Source organism: Hippocampus bargibanti, linkage group LG03, assembly GCF_051943395.1.
Source record: "Hippocampus bargibanti isolate YZ-2025 linkage group LG03, ASM5194339v1, whole genome shotgun sequence".
Lineage (NCBI taxonomy): Eukaryota > Metazoa > Chordata > Actinopteri > Syngnathiformes > Syngnathidae > Hippocampus > Hippocampus bargibanti.
In genome coordinates this window covers 3319700-3342328 of record NC_142736.1, presented here as the reverse complement: position 1 = coordinate 3342328, position 22629 = coordinate 3319700, and the positions used below count along the sequence as shown (strand labels likewise).

Below are 22629 nucleotides of genomic sequence, written 5' to 3'. Positions count from 1 at the left end.
GTTGTTCAAAATTTATTTCGGTGAATATTAGTCGGCAAAAAAAAACCCGTCAATATCGCAGAATTATCGTACGTATTTCATTATTTGAAAATGTGTCCATTTTGTCCCGCTGTCAATCATCCTCCCACCACGCCCTGCTTTTATTCTCCCGTCTTCCCTCCATTGTCCTCTTAAGCGATGTCCGCACTCGAGTAGGCCCGGATGGAGAAGCTCCAGAACCTCCATTCATCCCAATCAAGTTAAAGTCACCTTTGGACTTAAACGTACTTTGATCCTGTCTTGCGAATGTCTTTTTTGAAGACCCGTTTTCATTCCCTCCAGGTCCACGAGTGACGATTCTTTGCTGGTTCTGATAAAACCCAACATGCTTCCTCTTGGGGACAAATTCTAACGCCTCCTGCCAGTTCCCCGTTTCCTTCATGGTTAACATGATGCGTATCATCTGGTCCAGGGTCAAGTTCTTCGCTCCCGTTTCCCATCGGAGGAACTCGTCCAACGGTAAACGGGCCGTGGCTAATTTCAGACGCTTAGCATTAGCCAGGGACAAACCGGAAAGAATCGATCGGTCCACCAGAGCGCCGATGATGTAAATTTTGGAGTGATCGAAAACGCGGAGAACGTTGGGGGAGTCCGCGGTGAGGTAAACGAGGCGATGGCGGGGAAACACGTCGACGGCGTGAGCTTCCGTGTTGGTGATGAGCAGACGATTCCACGTTTCGGCTCCGTAGCGCTTGAGGAGCTCCTTCGTGTAGCTTCCGTCTGGTCGTAGGTTACAAAAATGGAGATGGTAAGGTTCCTTGGCACGTCTGTTCCATCCTTCCAGCTCCATCAGTTGCGACACGGTGTTTTCCATCTCCCGTCTGGACATATTGGACTCGTAGCTCATGTCCAGGACCAAAGGTTGGTCAAACAACATGGCCTGGATGTTCCTCCAAGCTAGCAGTCGGTCAATGTTGCGATTCCACAACTGTAGTAGAAACGTGTTTTTGATTTCTTTCTGATCGTGATCAGTGTTTTGATCTCCTCTCTGTTCCCGCGATGCTTCGCGCTCGGCTTTCTTCACTCGCTGCTTGTCCTTGCGTGCTTTTTTATGGTTTTCCCTCAACGCCAAGTACTTGAGGTACTTTTTTCGACCTGACTTAGTGGTGATCTCCACAACGGCCTTTAACTCTTCATCGGAAATTTCCTGAGGTACCAATTTGCCAGCCAGTCGCCACATTGCGACCAGCTCCCGAGCCGCCTCCAAATTTGAACTCCCTCGTGGGATTTCATTTTCGTCGTCATCGGCGTCATTTTGTGGAGATTGGGATTTCATGATGGATTTCCATTTATCCAAATCGACAGTCTCCTTTTTCCGCGGAATCCCGGTATTGAAGAAGCGACTTGGGGGGCTGGAATAATGGAACGACGATGCGTCGATCGTTGGCGTTTTGTTGTATAACGCCAACATGACGATTTTCCACAGTTCATTTGAATGCCGCTGACCAAAAAGTCTTTGCAACATTTCAAACCGATCGGTATGATGCGGATGTAAAAAATGGCAGCGGGGACACATGCAACAAACCTGATTTGCACGAGTTGGGATGTTTCACAGATCAATAAACGACAAAATCCCATTTCGCCATTAATGGGTCGATTGGTTGTTTTACGGTAATCGCTCGGTTATGTTGTGGAGGTCACGTTGTTTTTTTTACGGTGTAACGTCATATGGGTCGTACTATAATGGCGAAGCGTGAGCTTTTGTTCAATGTTCCGTCACTTGTAAAAATGTTTGGTTTAATTTCGAACCCCTTAAATATAATAGTAATATATAAATACATATACAAATGTCCATATTTGTATGTAATGATACGTACAACAGGTTTTCGGCAAAGATAGCTATTTTTCGACATGACTGATTCATGCAAAGTATTTCCGTCCGGTACACTACAGTGTGGCACTCGTGACGACTTCCGCGTTGTTGAAAACACTTTGAGCATTGCTGAAAATGAGCCTGTTTTTGCCCAAATTAGTCTGTAAAAAAGATATAGACGACGTGATTAAGACCGTAGCGGAAAAGGTGCTTGTTTTGAGATTTGGCAGGGATGAAGACTCAGTTTGTCTCCAGCTCGATGAAATTGTAGGTAATCCCGTTTTCTATTGGCTGTTAACTATTTCTTGCCCGACTCGTCGCCGATTTTGTTCTTTTATAGCTGTCAAAAACGGCACATGACCTGAGTAACATGGCGTCTATCTACATCATCGATGTGGATAAAGCTCCCGTTTACACCAGATATTTCGATATCAGCTACATCCCATCGACTGTTTTCTTTTTCAATGGACAGCACATGAAAGTCGACTACGGGTGAGACAATTTTTGTTCAATAAATATTTGTCTACACGAAACTTGGTGCGAATATGTATAACTGGTTAAAGGTCTGCATACGTGTATTTAATTTCACTCATTCATTCAAGTACCTGTGAATTGGGAATTTATCCATCGAGATTAATACAATTTATCTTATCTTATCTAATCTTACTTTATGTAACTATCCACTCGTCGTGAACCAGGATGTACTCTCATACTATTAAGAAAAACATGCTTTGATTAATATGTTATGTTATGGATTCCATGGCCTACCTACGCAACATAACCTGACCACAGTGATATCTCGGTTTACAAACTTTTCACCTCATTAACATTAAATTCGCGAGTATATAGTTTTCGGCGGACAAACCGAACCGCGCAGCGCCATGGTGGCTGGCGGACTAGTTTTCGGCGGATGAACACCAAACCACACGGTCGAACAGCGCCACGGTGGCTGCCAGACTCATTTTCCATACCTCCTTTCTTTGAGTGCAGACGTGGTTTGTTATCGAGTGGAGTACTTTTGCTATTATGGGACCAAAAAAAAAAATCCCCACCGCAGTGAGTGTTAAGCCGACGAGGACACAGAAGAAAATGACGGAGATGATCGAAAAACACCAACGAGGTGTGCGTTTGTGTGACTTAGCGTCCCACTACTTGTACGCTAAATCGACCATTGCTACGTGTGGCTAAGGGTGTTTCTGTGTTGTCGAAGATGATGTTTTATGGGGACCTGGGAACGGATTATTATCATTTTCATGGCTTCCTATGAGAAATTAATTTTTGGGATACACACTTTTCGCCTTATACACTTTCTGGGAACCAAACAAGTTTGTAAGTCAAGGTATCACTGTACATATAAAAAGTGACATATGACAAAAAAAAAAAAAAAACAAGTTGTTTGTGCTTCCCTTTCAGCTCACCAGATCACACCAAGTTTGTCGGCAGCTTTAAAACCAAACAGGATTTCGTGGATCTTATCGAGGTCATCTACAGAGGCGCCATGAGGGGGAAAATGATTGTCCGGAGTCCCATCGACCCCAAAAATATTCCCAAATATGACCTGTTGTATTATGGGATTTGAAATCAAACAGCGACCTCATGTAAGACTTGTCAACCACCATCTTGTTTTCGCTCTTAGCTAAAAGTTGCCGGTTTGTAGTTGTTACAGCCTGACCGAGATCTATGTATTGATTCCTTTTTAATAATAATAATAATAATACATTTCATTACTAAGCGCCTTTCAAAACTCTCAAGGACACTTTACAGTCATGGGATTTTTGTGTGCTGGTGAGCAGCGGCAGCCATTCGCTCCAGCGTTCACTCTACCCGGAAGTAACACAGAAGCAAAGTTATGAAGGGAAGAGCAAAGGAAAGAAAGAAGTAGAAAAAACAATGTACAGGAGCTGCTGTAAAGGCAGCCACTCTCGCGGCGCCATCTTGAAGTCAAAACAATAAATAAAAACTAAATACTAAATAATATGACAACACAAAGACACGGAGTCATTTATTCTTCAGCACTTGCTGTACCCTCTTTGTGACATGAAGCAGTTCTAGATGTAACTTCGTTGCCTTGATGTGTTGACTTCATTTTTGCGCTTTATCTAGCTATCTATTTGCTATCTATTAGCTGTCTAACTAGCTAGCTATCTATTTGTCATCTATTAGCTAGCTAGCTAACGATTTTTTTTGAGTTATTCCCGGTTGAACAGGGTCGCCGTTGCTGGCTAGCTAGCTATTTGTTATCTATTAGCTGTCTAACTAGCTAGCTATTAGTTATCTATTAGCTAGCTATGTAACTTGATCTTGCGCGTCGTCTTGGAAAAAAAACTTGTTTTATCAGAAATATAAATCTAAAAACTAACTACTAAATAATATGACAACACAAAGACACAGTCATTCATTCTTCAGCACTTGCTGTACCCTCTTTGTGACATGAAGCAGTTCTAGATGCAACTTTGTTGCCTTGATGTGTTGACTTCATTTTTGCGCTTTAGCTATTTGCTATCTATTAGCTAGCTAGCTACCTAGCCAGCTAGCTATTTGCTATATATTAGCTGTCTAACTAGCTAGCTATTAGTTATCTATTAGCTAGCTATCTAACTTGATCTTTTTTTGGAATCAGAAGTATGTGAGAAGCACCGTCAATCAAACTGATGCGACGGCATGTCTGAAGCTTGATACTGCAGCCCATATGCATTTCTGTGTTTTGACATTTCTTATTGAAAACATTGAAGTTTTATATAAAACGTATGATTACAAATGTTGTAATTTTATAATAATACGTATATTTAATAAAGAAAACATCATTGTTTTCCTGTCAATAAGTCTATCATACAATTACTCACTGTATTTGTCTCATTTATTATTTTTATTATTATTATTATTATTATTATTATTATTATTATTATTATTAGCTAGCTAGCTTTTCTCTATTTGAGTTATTCCGGGTTGTTGGCTATCTATTAGCTATCTACTAGCTGGCTAGCTAGCTTTCTGTCTATTGACTCCTGGGTTGAATGAACGCTGGCGCGTGTGGCTACCACTGCTCACCCACAGATCCTGTGACTGTAAAGGGACCTTGAGAGTTTTGAAAGGCACTTAAAAATGAAATGTATTATTATTATTTTATTATAATTATTTTATTATTATTATTGTTTATTTTTTTTTGATTTAGATTAGATAAAACTGTATTAATCTCACACTGGCAAAATTTACTATTATTACTATTTGCTATCTATTAGCTATCTAGTTGGCTAGCTAGCTATCTATTCACTATCTAGCTGGCTGGCTATCTAGCTGACTGGCTATCTAGCTAGGTATCTGTTGGCTAACGATTGGCCAGATAGCTAGCTTTCTATCTATTTGAGTTACTTCTGGGTTGAGTGTACGCTGGCGCGTGTGGCTGCCGCTGCTCACCCACAGAAAAACCTATCCTGTGACTGTAAAGTGACCTTGAGAGTTTTGAAAGGCGCTTATAACTGACATTTATTATTATTGTTATTATTTACATCTCACGGCAGCAAAGTGATGAAAGGAAGAGGGAAGTAAAAGAAGTAGAAAAAAAAACAAAACACTGGAGCTGCTGTAAAGGCAGCCACTCTTGCGGCGCCATCTTGAAGTCAAAAGGCCAAAAAACAAACAAACAAAATAACAAATAATATGACAGCATAACATGTAGCGAAAGCTAGTTGAATAAGGGAAGACATTTATTGAGTGAAATCCAAACAACAGAAATTCTCATTCACCGATCAATTCAATGGCCGCCACTATGTACATTAAAGAATCACATGTAAACAGGGAATTTGGCACAAAAGCTTTACTTTAAAATGTTGGTAGAAAAGTAATAAAATACACGAGTACAAATACATCGAGAAATTCGTTTACAATATTGTAATGTTAAGAAATTCGTTTTTTGAGGTATTTTTTTTCAGACTCCCAGTCGACTGCACGCCCGACCTCGTGCTATTCGCAGTGTAGAATAATAAAAATAAAGCCACTTAATATGTCACTACGGTGGAACTAAGTTGCGGTGTTTTGATGTTATTTATTATAGTCGTCTGTTAGGATTCAGAAGATGATATCGCTCGTCAAGGCTGCTATGGGGCAGCGGCAGCCATACGCGCTAGCGTTCACTCAACCCGGAAGTTAAGAGATAGAAAGCTAACTTGCCAGCTAGTAGATAGCTAATAAATAGCCAACAGATAGCAAGCTACATAGCTAGCCACCCAGATAACTCTATAGCTAATAGCTTGCTACATAGTTGGCTTATACACTGAACGTCCCTATTAAATACACAGAAAGCTAACTTGCCAGCTAGTACATGGCTAATAGATAGCCAACAGATAGCTAGCTACATAGCTAGCCACCCAGATATCTCTATAGCTAATAACTAGCTAGCTAGATAGTTACTTAGCTAATACACTGAGAACGTTCAGTCGGAAATAACATAAATTAAAAAAATAAACTAACTAAATAATATGACAACACAAAAGACACAGACAGTCATTCATTCTTCAGCACTTTCTGTCCCCTCTTTGTGACATGAAGCAGTTCGAGGTGATAATACCGCAGAATATCAAAATGGCACGAGATTGATTGTGTTGTCACTAAGGAAAATAGAAACTGTTTAGTTTATGTATGAATACATACATTGTTTGACTCGAATTAAAGTTGTTAATAAATCAGAAAAATAGATTTTAGTCAAATAATGTTGTTTTTTGCAATTTAGAAATATCATGCTCCAATCAATGCATTTTTGTTTATATAGCTAATAGATAGCCAGCCAGCTACCTAGCTAACAGATAGCCAATAGATAACCAGCCAGCTCGATTGTCAATAGATAGCTAACAGACAGCTACCACATAGCTAGCTAGAAAGACATTCTGCTAGATAGCTAACAGATAGCTAGGTAGAAAGCTAGCCAGCGAGAGAGCCGCTTGTCACCGGCCATAAACAAAATTAATGTTTTGCTCTGCATGTGTTCAAAGTCATGCTAATATCCGTCCCAACAGGTTTTCTTCGTCATCACTTGAGAATTCTAACTGCTGGCCTGCAGACATTTGAAATCCCACCTGACTACAGGGGTAACTATTTCTTTTTAAACCCGCACATCACCTTACATGTTGTTGGTTGGCTGGCTAGCTATCTATTAGTTATCTAATAGCTAGCTAGCGAGCTTTTTATTTAGTTGAGTCATTCCGTGTTGAGTGAACGTTGGTGCGTGTGGCTGCCGCTGTTCACCCACAGAAAAACTGATCCAATGACTGTAAAGTGACCTTGAGAGTTTTGAAAGGCGCCTACCAATGAAATGTATTATTATGAGGATTAAAATGGGATGCACGATACAGTATATGATTCTATTTTTAGCTTTTTTTTTAAAGTGAATTCAGTAGCATCTTCATTTCCTGTGTGTTCGCCCTCATTGTTATTCCTGCGCGGTCAATAAGGAACAATTTGACTGACATCTGGCACCCTATTCATCCTGGCCATTCTGCCCAAATGCGCAACAGAAGGAAGGAACAAAAGATGTCTAATAAAATGACAATACATGCGCATGTTCAACAAACACAGTCAAGCTGATCCAAAATGAGTTTTTGTAGCATTTGTTTCCATACAACATTTATTTTGGAAATGCAGCCGTTGGACCCGCCGCGGCTTGGAATTGAAGCGGATTTACGTGGGATTTTTCGTCAATGGATGCTAAAGCTTCGTGTTTGCTTTCAAAATTTAGTTTGTAGTAAGACGTTTACAAGGTGACACAAGTCAGTGTTTTCTAATAATAATAATAATAATAATAATAATAATAATAACGTCCACTCAACCCGGAAGTAACGCACACACATTTAACTCAGAATTCCGACTTTTAACTCAGATTTCCGACTTTTAACTCAGAATTCCAACTTTTAACTCAGAATTCCGACTTTTAACTCACAATTCTTACTTCTAACTTAGAATTCCGACTTTTAACTCAGATTTCCGACTTTTAACTCAGAATTCCGACTTTTAACTCAGATTTCCGACTTTCAACTCAGAATTCCGACTTTTAACTCAGAATTCCGACTTTTAACTCAGAATTCCAACTTTTAACTCAGAATTCCAACTTTTAACTCAGAATTCTTACTTCTAACTTAGAATTCCGACTTTTAACTCAGAATTCTGACTTTTAACTCAGAATTCCGACTTTTAACTCACAATTCTTACTTCTAACTTAGAATTCCGACTTTTAACTCTGAATTCTGACTTTTAACTGAATTCCGACTTTTAACTCACAATTCTGACTTCTAACTCAGATTTCCGACTTTTAACTCAGATTTCCGACTTTTAACTCAGAATTCTGACTTTTAACTCAGAATTCCGACTTTTAACTCAGAATTCTTACTTCTAACTTAGAATTCCGACTTTTAACTCACAATTCTTACTTCTAACTTAGAATTCTGACTTTTAACTCAGAATTCCGACTTTTAACTCAGAATTCCGTCTTTTAACTCACAATTCTTACTTCTAACTTAGAATTCCGACTTTTAACTCTGAATTCTGACTTTTAACTCTGAATTCCGACTTTTAACTCACAATTCTGACTTCTAACTCAGATTTCCGACTTTTAACTCAGATTTCCGACTTTTAACTCAGAATTCTGACTTTTAACTCAGAATTCCGACTTTTAACTCAGAATTCTTACTTCTAACTTAGAATTCCGACTTTTAACTCACAATTCTGACTTTTAACTCTGAATTCCGACTTTTAACTCACAATTCTGACTTCTAACTCAGATTTCCGACTTTTAACTCAGATTTCCGACTTTTAACTCAGAATTCCGACTTTTAACTCAGAATTCCGACTTTTAACTCAGATTTCCGACTTTTAACTCAGAATTCCGACTTTTAACTCAGAATTCCAACTTTTAACTCAGAATTCCGACTTTTAACTCACAATTCTTACTTCTAACTTAGAATTCCGACTTTTAACTCAGATTTCCGACTTTTAACTCAGAATTCCGACTTTTAACTCAGAATTCCGACTTTTAACTCAGATTTCCGACTTTTAACTCAGAATTCCGACTTTTAACTCAGAATTCCAACTTTTAACTCAGAATTCCAACTTTTAACTCAGAATTCTTACTTCTAACTTAGAATTCCGACTTTTAACTCAGAATTCTGACTTTTAACTCAGAATTCCGACTTTTAACTCACAATTCTTACTTCTAACTTAGAATTCCGACTTTTAACTCTGAATTCTGACTTTTAACTCTGAATTCCGACTTTTAACTCACAATTCTGACTTCTAACTCAGATTTCCGACTTTTAACTCAGATTTCCGACTTTTAACTCAGAATTCTGACTTTTAACTCAGAATTCCGACTTTTAACTCAGAATTCTTACTTCTAACTTAGAATTCCGACTTTTAACTCACAATTCTTACTTCTAACTTAGAATTCTGACTTTTAACTCAGAATTCCGACTTTTAACTCAGAATTCCGTCTTTTAACTCACAATTCTTACTTCTAACTTAGAATTCCGACTTTTAACTCTGAATTCTGACTTTTAACTCTGAATTCCGACTTTTAACTCACAATTCTGACTTCTAACTCAGATTTCCGACTTTTAACTCAGATTTCCGACTTTTAACTCAGAATTCTGACTTTTAACTCAGAATTCCGACTTTTAACTCAGAATTCTTACTTCTAACTTAGAATTCCGACTTTTAACTCACAATTCTTACTTCTAACTTAGAATTCCGACTTTTAACTCTGAATTCTGACTTTTAACTCTGAATTCCGACTTTTAACTCACAATTCCGACTTTTAACTCAGAATTCTGACTTTTAAGTCAGAATTCCGACTTTTAACTCAGATTTCCGACTTTTAACTCACAATTCCAATTTTTAACTCAGAATTCCAATTTTTAACTCAGAATTCCGACGTTTAACTCAGAAGTCACTTTACAATCATAGAATAAGTGTTTTTGTGGGTGAGCAGCGGCAGCCATATTTTTACATTATTTACATTATTTATGTATTTACATTATTATTATGTATGGATGTATTTATGTATGGATGTATTTATTCATTTATTTATTTGTGTACTTATTTGTTTGTTTATTCATGTACCCATGTATTTATTTATTTATTTATTTATTTATTTATCTAGCAATGTATTTATTTGGTTACATACACACCTCTTAATGTATTGATGTATCTATTTATTGATGTATTTATTTATTCATTTGGTTATTTATTTAATTATTTATTTGTTTGTTTGGTTATTTATTTATCTTGCAATTTATGTATTCACTTACATAGACACCTCTTTATTTATTTGTGTATCTGTTTTTTATGTATTTTCTTATTCATTTGGTTATTTATTTAATTAATTATGTATTTGTTTGGTTATTTATTTAGACACACCCCTTTATTTATTTATTCAGTTATCTATTATTTAGCGATCTATCTAGTTATTCATTTACTTACATCGAGACATTTTCATTTGTTTGTTTGTTTATTTATTCGTTTGGTTATTTACGTATATGTATATTTATTTATCTATTTATTTATTTACTTAAATAGACACCTCTTCATTTATTAATTTTTTTACATCCATACACGCCCATTTATTTATTTATTTATTTATTTGTGTACTTATTTATTTGTTTGCTTGTATTCCTATTTATTTATTTATTTATTTACTTACTTAGATACACCCATCTTCATTTTTTTTTTTTTTTAATGTATTAGTTTTTTAATTTATTTTTCTATATATTTATGTATTTATTTAATTGCATACACACCCCGTCATTTATTTATTTATGTATTTATTTATTTACATACACACGCCCATTTATTGCCCATTTATTGATGTATTTATTTATTTGTGTACTTATTTATTTGTTTTTTTTATTCATGTACCCATGTATTTATTTATGTATTTATTTATTTACTTAGATACACACTTCTTGATTTTTTTTTTAATTTATTAATTTATTTATTTATCTCTTTATTTATGTATTTATTTATTTACTGATATAAACACCTCATCATTTATTTATTTTTCGATATATTTATGTAGCTATTTATTTATTTATTTACATACACACGTCTTCATTTATTTATTTACATACACGCCCATTTATTGATGTATTTATTTATTTGTGTACTTATTTATTTATTTGTTTATTTGTGTACCCATGTATTTATTTATTTATTTATTTATTTAGATACACACATCTTGATTTTATTACATACATAAACACATAAACACCTCATCAATTATTTTTTTTTCTATTTATTTGTCTATTTATTTATCTCTTTATTTATTTATTTGTTTATTTATTTATTTATTGACATGAACACCTCATCATTTATTTATTTTTGCATATATTTATTTATCTATGTATTTATTTATTTATCTCTTTATTTATGTATTCATTTACTGACATAAACACCTCATCATTTATTTATTTTTCTATATATTTATTTATCTATTTAGTTATTTACTTACATTCATAGCCCTCTGTTTTTTTGGGTTCATTTATTTATTTATGTATTTATTTACTGACATAAACACCTCATCATTTATTTATTTTTCGATATATTTATGTATCTATTTATTTATTTATTTATTTATTTATGTATCTATTTATTTATGTATTTATTTACTGACATAAACACCTCATCATTTATTTATTTTTCTATATATATTTATGTATCTATTTATTTATTTATTTATTTATTTATTTATCTATTTATTTATCTATTTATTTATGTATTTATTTACTGACATAAACACCTCATCATTTATTTATTTTTCTATATATTTATATATTTATTTATTTAGTTATTTATTTATTTATGTATTTATTGACATAAACACCTCATCATTTATTTATTTTTCTATATATTTATTTATCTATTTAGTTATTTACTTACATACATAGCCCTCTGTTTTTTTTGGTTCATTTATTTATTTATGTATTTATTTACTGACATAAACACCTCATCATTTATTTATTTTTCGATATATTTATGTATCTATTTATTTATTTATGTATCTATTTATTTATGTATTTATTTACTGACATAAACACCTCATCATTTATTTATTTTTCGATATATTTATGTATCTATTTATTTATTTATTTATGTATTATTTATTTATGTATTTATTTACTGACATAAACACCTCATCATTTATTTATTTTTCTATATATTTATTTATCTATTTATTTATGTATTTATTTATTGACATAAACACCTCATCATTTATTTATTTTTCTATATATTTATGTATCTATTTATTTATTTATTTATCTATTTATTTATGTATTTATTTACTGACATAAACACCTCATCATTTATTTATTTTTCTATATATTTATGTATCTATTTATTTATTTATTTATGTATCTATTTATTTATGTATTTATTTACTGACATAAACACCTCATCATTTATTTATTTTTCGATATATTTATGTATCTATTTATTTATTTATTTATTTATGTATCTATTTATTTATTTACTGACATAAACACCTCATCATTTATTTATTTTTCTGACATAAACACCTCATTTATTTATTTTTCTATATATTTATTTATCTATTTAGTTATTTACTTACATACATAGCCCTCTGTTTTTTTTTGGTTCTATTTATTTATTTATTTATTGACATAAACACCTCATCATTTATTTATTTTTCGATATATTTATGTCTCAATTTATTTATTTATTTATGTATTTATTTACTGACATAAACACCTCATCATTTATTTATTTTTCTATATATTTATGTATCTATTTATTTATTTATTTATGTATTTATTTATTTATTTATTGACATAAACACCTCATCATTTATGTATTTTTCTATATATTTATTTATCTATTTAGTTATTTACTTACATACATAGCTCTCTGGTTTTTTTTGGTTCATTTATGTATTTATTTATTTAATCTATATTTATTTACTTACTGAAATATACAGCTCGTTATTTATTTGTTTCTTTTTTTTTTTATGTTTTTGTTTGTGTATTGATTTCTTTATGTATTCATCGCGACTTGCAACCTTGTGCGCAGGTAAGGTTGCGGTGAAAAAAGAGGACCTTCCTAAATATCACGGGAAAGACACCTGGTTCCAACTGCAGCCCGTCAGCGCTGACTCAGAAGTGCAGGTCGGTACACAAAAAGACAACACGCAAAGTCTTCCGCTCTCAAACACGCTGCACTACTATCATCATACAGTTCCATTTGGGCTACTGTTCAGAGAGTTCATGACGATGTGGGAAGCTGGCTACCTATTAGCTATATAGCTAGCTACCTGGCTGGCTATTCATTTGCTATCTATTAGCTATCTGTTAGCTAGCTAGCTAGCTAATTGACGACAGATTCTTTTCTTACAGACAGTGTTTACATGTCAGGTAATTGAACACCTAAAAAAAATGTAGACAGGATGAACTTAACACAACTAGCTAGCTAGCTTCCTATCTGTTTGAGTTACTTCCAGGTTGAGGGAACGCTGGTGCGTGTGGCTGCCGCTGCTGTTTTTTTCTGACTGTAAAGTGACCTTGAGAGTTTTGAAAGGCGCTTATAAATGCAATGTATTATTATTATTATTATTATTAAATACAATGCTTAGCGTTGTACCTCGTTGGCATGAGCTTTCAGTTGTAATTACAGTCGATGAATGTGTCGCTGTCAAGACGTCACGACTGCGAACTTTGTGAGATGGCGGCAAGCGACCGCTAAAGAAACATAAACGTATAATTATTTGTTCAATACACTCCGTCCATCAAATGTTAGCAGACACAGGTGACCTAATCAAGTCGATAGATTAGATAGGTACTTCACTCATGACTCGAGGATAAAATATACGATTAAAATAAACTAAGATACAGCCGTCAAATACTGATATATCTATCGAGAGAGCAAGAGAATCGTTTCATTGAGAGAAACGCTTACCATAAGTGATGATACGTCGCCATTAAAAGTTAATTCCCCATATGCTGCCACAAGATGGCAGTCATCATCTACTCTTGCAATCGACACAGAATTCTTCCAGTTCAACGACTTCAAAGTGTCGACTCCGGTAGTTCATTTGCTGCTATTGTTATTATTATGTTAACAGAAATTAAGATGGATATAAAAATGACGTCGATTATTTTGGAAACAATAAAATCGAGTTGATTTGGAGGCCTTATTTCGTTAGAGAGAGAGAGAGAGAGAGAGAGAGAGAGAGAGAGAGAGAGAGAGAGAGAGAGAGAGAGAGAGAGATATGAAGTGAACGAGCAGGAAGCTAAACTATTAAGCTAACGAGCGATTAAGGCACGAGCTAGCTTGTAGTGATGTGTCGTTCGCGAACGAGCCGGATCCTAACAAGGAGCCGGAAATGGGAGCCGACTTTAAGGTTATGTCGATCAGGCCAATGTGAATTCACAAAGCACGTATCACTGTGGTTTATTTCCGAAATAAAATTGGGAATCGGTGACGAAATTGTTCTCGTATCAGAAAATAAACATCTAAATAAATCCAATAAGTGAAAATGAAATTGCTTTAAAAGTCTAGTTTATTGGAATTTGGCCAACTTACTGTTATAAATAAAGGTATTTAATATTTTTAAAAATCCATACATGACAACACACGAATTAAATATTTTAAACATATCCCACATCATATCCCGAATGTGTGAAATTTTATACATGTAGTAAATGGTGCAAACTCTTTTACTACCACATTTCATGCCTTACTAATAGGGGTGGTGTATTTCAAGTAATGTCAACTCAGAAATGTACAAGACAAAGAAAAGTGTAACTCCAAAAAAACTATTATCATTCCAGAAGCGTGCTGATAACCACATAAACAAGAATGTCAAATATAGCAAAGTTGATTTAGCACTTTTGTGCCAATATAGTTGTGCAAACAATCACGCTCCCTGGCACCAATGAGTCTAGACTCAAACTCTCACATGGACCTCTAGTGTGTTTAGCTTAGCCTTATTAGCTCTATTTGATATGCAGGTTAACAACATAAACGCTCAGCCCCCTTTCGGTTAATAAGGCCTAAGAAGGGATGAAAGGGTTAACGCCGTGGTGTTGAGTCTTCCATTAGGACATGTGAGTAAACACATTGGCTGCTAATGTGGATTATAACACAATCAGCGCTCACTTCACTTCATTAGGCACAATGACACCCAAGCCATTCACTTAACATCAATAAACATCAACGTGATGTTGATTGGAGTGCTTGTAATGGACACTGAGAGATGTTCCTTATATTTTGACTTCTTAATGAAGCCAGAAAATACTATAAAGGAGAAAAACTCTTGGCATTGTAATGTTTAATATGTATTCATATTAGCTATAAACCTTTTTAAAATCAATTTCTTGAAAAAAAAAAATATATACAGTAAAGTCTCGTTATATCGATATCGGATATATCGATAGTCCCGGTTATATCGATACTATTTCTATGCACGCACGGAGAAAATTACATGCAAACAGGGTCGGATATATCAATAGTCCCGGTTATATCGATATATATATACAGTAATACTGGCTACCTAGCTAGCTCTCTATTTGCTATCTATTCGCTATCTAACTATACAGTAAAGTCTCGTTATATCGATATTCAAGGGAGTCAATATCGATATAACCGGGACTATCGATATATCCGACCCTGAGTATATATATATATATATATATATATATATATATATATATATACATATAAATATCTCGTATATATATATCGATAAATTCGATAAGGGAGTCGGAAAAAATATCGATATAACCGGGACTATCGATATATCCGACCCTGTTTGCATGTAATTTTCTCCGTGCGTGCATAGAAATAGTATCGATATAACCGGGACTATCGATATATCCGATATCGATATACGAGACTTTACGATGTGTGTGTGTGTGTTTGTGTGTGTGTGTGTGTGTGTGTGTGTATATATATATATATATATATATATATATATATATATATATATATATATATATATATATATATATATATATATATATATATATATATATATGTGACGGGTGTCACAACAGTGACTGTCTTCATCTCCACGATGCTGCCGTCTTAATGAAGACGAGACGCGTGGATGTGTCTTTTTATTTCTTTTATTTCTGAAACACAGTATGGCAGAAGGGATGGGTGAAGTCGCATGGGTTTCGTCTTGTGATTAACCTGAATCTCCTCGAGATTGTTCTCAATATACAAAACAGTGTAGATAACAAAACAGAATGAACAACGTGTGATCGTATAGTGGTTATTTACAGAAAAAGAGAATACAAAACAATTTTATTGTTATTTACATGATGTCCTTGAACGCATCATATGCGGAAACTCGGCAGAACACGCGGGTGCGTTTGCAAGGGCGGACAGTGTGGCGTCACACGTGTGTATGATTTTGAAGTGTGCCTTACAACCCTTCATCAATCTCCTTGATGTGCGTCTCACCCTGACGCATAGCATACGCTTGAAAATGGTATAAAAGGAGCTGTCACGGGACAGAGAGATGGGGCAGAATCATCTCAGACTCATCTCTTTTTCCGAGGTCCTTTTGAAGTAGTTTTGGGATACTTTAAGTCATTTTTATTGGTGTTTTGCATTTGACTAAAAATATCAGCCTGCGTGTTGTGGGTCTTTTAGATGCTATAAAACTTTTTCTGATGTCAGTTAGGAATTGGTGTCGGTTGTCCTTTAAGTCTAATCAACATAATTTAATTAATAAAGTGGGAACTATATATATATATTATTATTATTATTAAATTGAATTTGTATCTATTGGTTGAATGAACGCTGGCGCGTGTGGCTGCAGCTGCTCACAGACAAACTTATTCTGTCACTGTGAAGTGACCTTGAGAGGTTTGAAAGGCGCTTAGAAATGAAATGTATTATTATTATTATTATTATTATTATTATTATTATCGAACAACAAGTTAGTAAACGATTACGGTAGATTTCATTGTGAATGATGATTTGATTCAATTCCTTCCCGGCAACATGGAAGACGAATTACAAGTGTGCCAAAGCAGCTGGGAGGTGTGAGGGGTTGTCTTTTGCACCTCACGTCTTGTTTGGACAACCTGAGCAGTTCAGGCAGCTTCACTCCACTTCAAAGGACGACCACATGCGTCAAGCTTCTCGGGATAAGCAAGGACACATTGGAATCATCACCTTAAAGGACAACCGACGTCACTTTTTTGTTTTTTAACTGACATCAGAAAAACGTTTTATAGCATCTAAAATACCCAAAACATGAAGTATGATATTTTTAGTCAAATGCAAAACACCAATAAAAATGACACAAAGTGTCCAAAATCAGCAAAAAAATTGAGCTGCGAATTGGGCATTTTCAGAAAGTCCCATTTCGTGACATCACGCCAATACGTCTTGCATTACTGGAGAATCAAAACAATGGCTTCAGATTCGGAGAATATGCTTTCTTGTTACACATCCAGTTATGAATATGATTCAAATAGTTCTGAAGAGGAAAGCATACATGTTTGCAATCGATTAAAGAATTTATTTGTGCCTTTTTGAGGCAACATTGGGGGGAAATCTCTCACCCAAAAAAAAGAGGCACAAAATGGCGACCTCCTGTGGCCACCTCCGTTTCCACAGGCTGATAAATTCCTTATATGGAGCTTGGACGCCCGCTTCTGGCGGCTTTTGGGTGCAACACGAGGTCCCCAGACCAAACAAGTACAGCAAAATACATTGACGTGATGGAAGGACCGCAAGAATGCGTCTTTTTTTACGGTCAGGGGGCGGTCCTTTCATGACGTCACGTACGGACTCGTCACCAACTCAAAAACAAGACTTCCTGAATATTCAGCGCGAGTCTTAAAACGTAAAATCTAGCTATATGCGGTGGAATCTTTGTAAAATACGCTCAGTAGAAGTCATTTGAAGCCATTTTACAAATGATGGACACAACTTGTTCCGTAGACGTCGGTTGTCCTTTAAAGCCATAACAAGATAAATTCTAATGATGGATGAAGTAGGTAAAAGAATTGGGGGGTTGGATATTATTATTATTTTTATTTCAATCAATATACGGGTATTTTGGTGCGGATTGAAGCTTGGATAAGCATTCCCACAAAGCGAGGTGTCACATTTGCCTCCTGCTCCAGGTCAAGGTGTCAGATTATTATTAGGAGGTCTCACTCCTCCTCATCAGGCATTAAAAAAACTACAGTGATACCTTGGCTTACGAACTTAATTGGTTCCCAGACAGAGTGTGTAAGGCGAAAAGTGTGTATCCCAAAAAATAATTTCCCATAGGAAACCATTAAAATGAGAATAATCCGTTCCCAGGTCCCCATAAAACATAATTTTCTACTTTCTAAACTTCTAAGCCTTAAAACTACACAAAATATACCTTATTTTATGTATAATGAATGTGCTATGGTATTATAATGAAAGAAATAAACTGTACTGTATAATAAAATCATTTTATTTGCCTTTGTGATTGTCGTTGATGGCTTGATGGAATGGATTGACCGGTTTTATCAGTATTAAACACTTGATGAGGAACGTAGCCTTCTTCTTTCACCATCTTGAGGAATGAGCCTTTGTAGGTACTTTCTCTGCGACAAGCGAAAAGTGTGTATCCCAAAAATTAATTTCCCATAAGAAACCATTAAAATGACAATAATCCGTTCCCAGGTCCCCATAAAACAATTTTCTACGTCCAAATTTTTGTAAGCCTTAAAACTACATAAAATATACTGTATTTTATGTATAATGAATGTGTTATAGTATTATAATTAAAGAAATAAACTGTACTGTATAATAAAGTGATTTTATTTACCTTTGTGATGGTCATTGATGGCTTGATGGAATGGAGTGGGCGCTTTCATCAGCATTAAACACTTGAGGAGGAACGTAGCCTTATTCTTTCTTTCTAATTTTACCTTGATCCTCATCAATTGTGTTCTGTTTAAACCATGGCACTGGAGTGGAGACATTTTTGCACATTTCTGGCAGTGAATGAGTTAAAAAGTTAACTGAGAAAATGACTTGAACCGTAGACCAACTTTGAAATTGATTGCATTGACTCCCCATCCTAGACCCAAGTCTGGTGTGGCCTTCCCAGGCGTTTTGGGCTCTTGAGGTGTTATTTTATGATGCTACCTCCTCGCACCTCAACCCAGGAGCTGGAATCTTTCCCATGGGACCCCCCGGCCGAGGTGCGAGACCCTCTCTCAGAGAGTCTCGTGGTGCAAAAAAAAAAGAAGGTGCAACCTCGCACCTTCCACCCCATATATGAAGCTCCCTTTCTGTCTGTCCTCACATCTGCTCGGTTTTTAGCCTTGAAAACGTCAGACATGGAAGCTTCTTTGCAGCTTTGCGAAAACCAAGGTAGCTTTTCCCTGGAGACTCTCCTGGAGAAGTCCTACCCGGCCTACGATCTGGCCTATGACCCCGGCTACTTCAGCGCAGGTCTGTCCCCGACTTCGTCCGAGGACTCCTTCTCGCCCAACCTGACCGACGCCTGGGACTCCTTCTTCGTAAGTTGTCCCGTTCCAGCTATCGTCAAGAAGTCTCGATCCAAGTACCCGGGCAAGAAGCGCCAGACGGCAAGCGAACGGGAGAAGATGAGGATGAGGGACCTGACCAAGGCTCTGCACCAGCTCAGGTCTTACCTCCCGGCATCGGCGGTGCCCGGGGGACAAAGCCTCACCAAGATCGAGACGCTCCGCTTGGCAGTGCGGTACATTGCCTTTCTCTCGGCTCAGTTGGGCCTCAGCGAGGAGGACTTGGAGCAAAGGAGGAGACCTTCTGGCCAAGTGGAGACACCGCAGACTCTACGACAGTTCCTGGGTCAACAAGAAGCATCCTGCCAGCAGGTCACCACCGAGCAGATGTTCACCCCACACTATGACTGCCAAGTATGTCCAGTTTTTCAATGTAAAAGTTAAAGATGTCTCTGTGTGGTTTCATAACTTCTCACCTGTTTTCCTTATGTCAAATATACTAATACTAATATTAATACTAAAACCAACACCAATACCACTACTACTACGACTACGACTACTACTACTACTACTACTACTACTACTACTACTACTACTACTACTACTACTACTAATAATAATAATATGCTCTAAGTCAGGAAGAACTTTTCATTATTGGGAAAACTGACATTTTATTAGCCTGAAATGAATAAATGTTGGCATTTTACTTAAAGGACAACCGACACCCCCAAACAAGTTGCGTCCATAATTTGTAAAATCACTTCAAATTACTTCTACTGAGCGTATTTTACAAAGATTCCACGGCATACAGCGATATTTTACCTTTTACCACTGTGTGTTTACTATTTGATACTAGTTGACACAAATTCCCAGCAGACAAATCAGTCCATTTCCAACGGAGCTTGGCCGCCATCTTGTGCATTTTCTTGGACGCTACATTGGAGTCCTGACGACTCGAATTGATACGGAAGGACTTCTTTAATCGATTGCAAACATTTATGCTTTCCTCTTCAGAACTACAGTAAAGTCTCGTTATATCGATATCGGATATATCGATAGTCCCGGTTATATCGATACTATTTCTATGCACGCACGGAGAAAATTACATGCAAACAGGGTCGGATATATCGATAGTCTCGGTTATATCAATATTTTTTCGGACTCCCTTAAATATCGATATAACGAGACTTTACTGTATTTGAATCATATTCATAACTGGATGAGTAAATGAGCCATTGTTTTGATTCTCGAGCACGTCCTGGTGTGACATCATGAACAAGAGGGCGGGACCTTCTGAAACTCGCCATCATCTTAAGCACCTTGAAAATAGTATTGCTGAATCTCAAACCTTTTTCCCCCACTAAGAATTCAATAATTTAGAACAAATAAAACATCTAAGTTCGAAAGCAACTATGAAAATGACGACGTCTGAAGTTCAACACAAATTTCTTGTTTTCACAAATGTAATGAACTTGTTTTATCGTTTGTTTTTCTTGTCAGTTTTCAAGTACGGGGGCTGTCCACACTCAGCAGTACTGGTTGCCACAGCAACAGCTACACGACTTCCCAGGACAGTGTTGGGATACAAAGGAACTACTTTCATTGCAACAATGAACTTCACTTTTGTTGTTTTATTTTTTTGTAAAAAAAATATTTTTGTACATATTTATGCATATTTATTGACTTTTTTTACATTTGGAATAAAGCTAATTTATGAGGACAAAAAGGTCTAATGTAGCGTTTCTTTTCTTATTCTTTTTGTTAAAAATATTGTGTGTGATAAGCCTGAAACATAAATACTGTGATCACGTTTTTCTTCATTTTTATGAGTTATGTCGTGTTTGAAGTTCTTTTAATGGTGTACAAAAAAATGTGGTTGGTTAATTACAGAATTGAAATATAGTGAGGCTTGGTTTCAAACCTCTATTTTTATGTAATTGGAAAGTATGAAAGAAATAATATTCCAAAGTTAAATATCGATTTTATTTCAATGATTAAATATGATGAACTATAACTGTTCCATTTTATTTTAGTAATATTTTTTTAATTTGCATAATACATTTAGAACACAACCATTGTGTTTTCTGTCTTACTTTTAAACCATGCATTTTTACCAATCAATTTTGAAGAAAATAACATTCAGAAAATACTTGTATTTAATTTTTCCTTTATAATTCAATATTTTGTTTTATTTCATTAAATTTAGACACATTTCTTGCTGTTCTGGAGGCCTTTAATTAGATGTCTCCTCACTGCAGACTTCCTAAGAAAAACAGAGCACACGGAGGTGCTAAACAGGGGACATGGCGGCGCTAAAGTCCTTAAGGAAAGACCCCTGCTGAGTGGGGTTGGTGGGGAAGTGACACCTCTGATAGCCATTGAGCAACATGTATTTACTTTGTGTATACTTTGTGCGTGTACATAAAAACCTGACGTGGCTTTGTGACATCACTGGGAAAAATGGTGCAAAACCGATATGAAATCCATAAGAGGGACATAAGTCTTCTTGTGGGTTGTGTCAGGAAGGGTATCCGACGTAAAAGCTGGGCCAAAACAAACATGCGTATCATACCTCTGAAGATGGAGGTTACTGATGATTAAGAAGAAGATAATTACATCTTCAACTACAGTAAAGTCTCGTTATATCGATATTCAAGGGAGTCCGAAAAAATATCGATATAACCGGGACTATCGATATATCCGACCCTGTTTGCATGTAATTTTCTCATTGCGTGCATAGAAATAGTATCGATATAACCGGGACTATCGATATATCCGATATCGATATAACGAGACTTTACTGTACTTGTCATATGACAATTCCCGTCCTAGAACAAACATAATTGCCTTTTTATACACTTAAAGGACAACCGACGTCTCCGGACAAGTTGTGTCCATAATTTGTAAAATGGCTTCAAATGACTTCTACTGAGCGTATTTTAATAAGATTCCACCGCATATAGCTATATTTTACGGTTTAAGACTCGCACTGAATATTCAGGAAGTCTTGTTTTTGAGTTGGTGACGAGTCCGTACGTCACGACACTAAAGGAACGCCCCTGACCGAGAAAGCGACACACAATGCATTTTGGGTAATTTGTTAGGTCTGAAAACTTCGTGTTGATCCGTGTTGATGGCGAAATTAGAAGGAAAACAGATAAATAACGTGATGGTGAATTGATGTGTGTTGTACCAAGGCTACTATTTGATACTAGTTGACACAAATTTCCAGCAGACAAATCAGCCCATTTCCAACGGAACTTTGGCGCCATCTTGTGTATTTTCTGACAG

At 35.7% G+C, this 22629-nt stretch overlaps 3 protein-coding genes across 3 annotated transcripts; 2 read left to right on the top strand and 1 right to left on the bottom strand.

Annotated features, from left to right (window-relative positions):
* Positions 1 to 2: 2 nt before the first annotated feature.
* On the bottom strand, positions 3 to 1777 carry LOC148899979 (tRNA methyltransferase 10 homolog C-like). The gene has a single exon (XM_088991538.1). It carries the CDS (start codon positions 1553 to 1555, stop codon positions 113 to 115), a length of 1443 nt encoding a protein of 480 aa, XP_088847664.1. The 5' UTR covers positions 1556 to 1777; the 3' UTR covers positions 3 to 112.
* Positions 1778 to 1917: 140 nt separating this feature from the next.
* LOC148899978 (thioredoxin-like protein 4B) lies at positions 1918 to 4537 on the top strand. The gene is made up of 3 exons (XM_088991544.1): positions 1918 to 2119; positions 2193 to 2344; positions 3266 to 4537. The coding sequence occupies exons 1-3, from the start codon at positions 1988 to 1990 to the stop codon at positions 3429 to 3431; spliced, it is 450 nt and encodes a 149-aa protein (XP_088847670.1). The 5' UTR covers positions 1918 to 1987; the 3' UTR covers positions 3432 to 4537.
* A 2327-nt stretch (positions 4538 to 6864) lies between these two features.
* On the top strand, positions 6865 to 22622 carry LOC148899977 (uncharacterized). Its single transcript, XM_088991542.1, has 4 exons — positions 6865 to 6933; positions 12920 to 13014; positions 18931 to 19752; positions 20839 to 22622. Exons 3-4 carry the CDS (start codon positions 18985 to 18987, stop codon positions 20950 to 20952), a joined length of 882 nt encoding a protein of 293 aa, XP_088847668.1. The 5' UTR covers positions 6865 to 6933; positions 12920 to 13014; positions 18931 to 18984; the 3' UTR covers positions 20953 to 22622.
* The last annotated feature ends 7 nt before the right edge of the window (positions 22623 to 22629 follow it).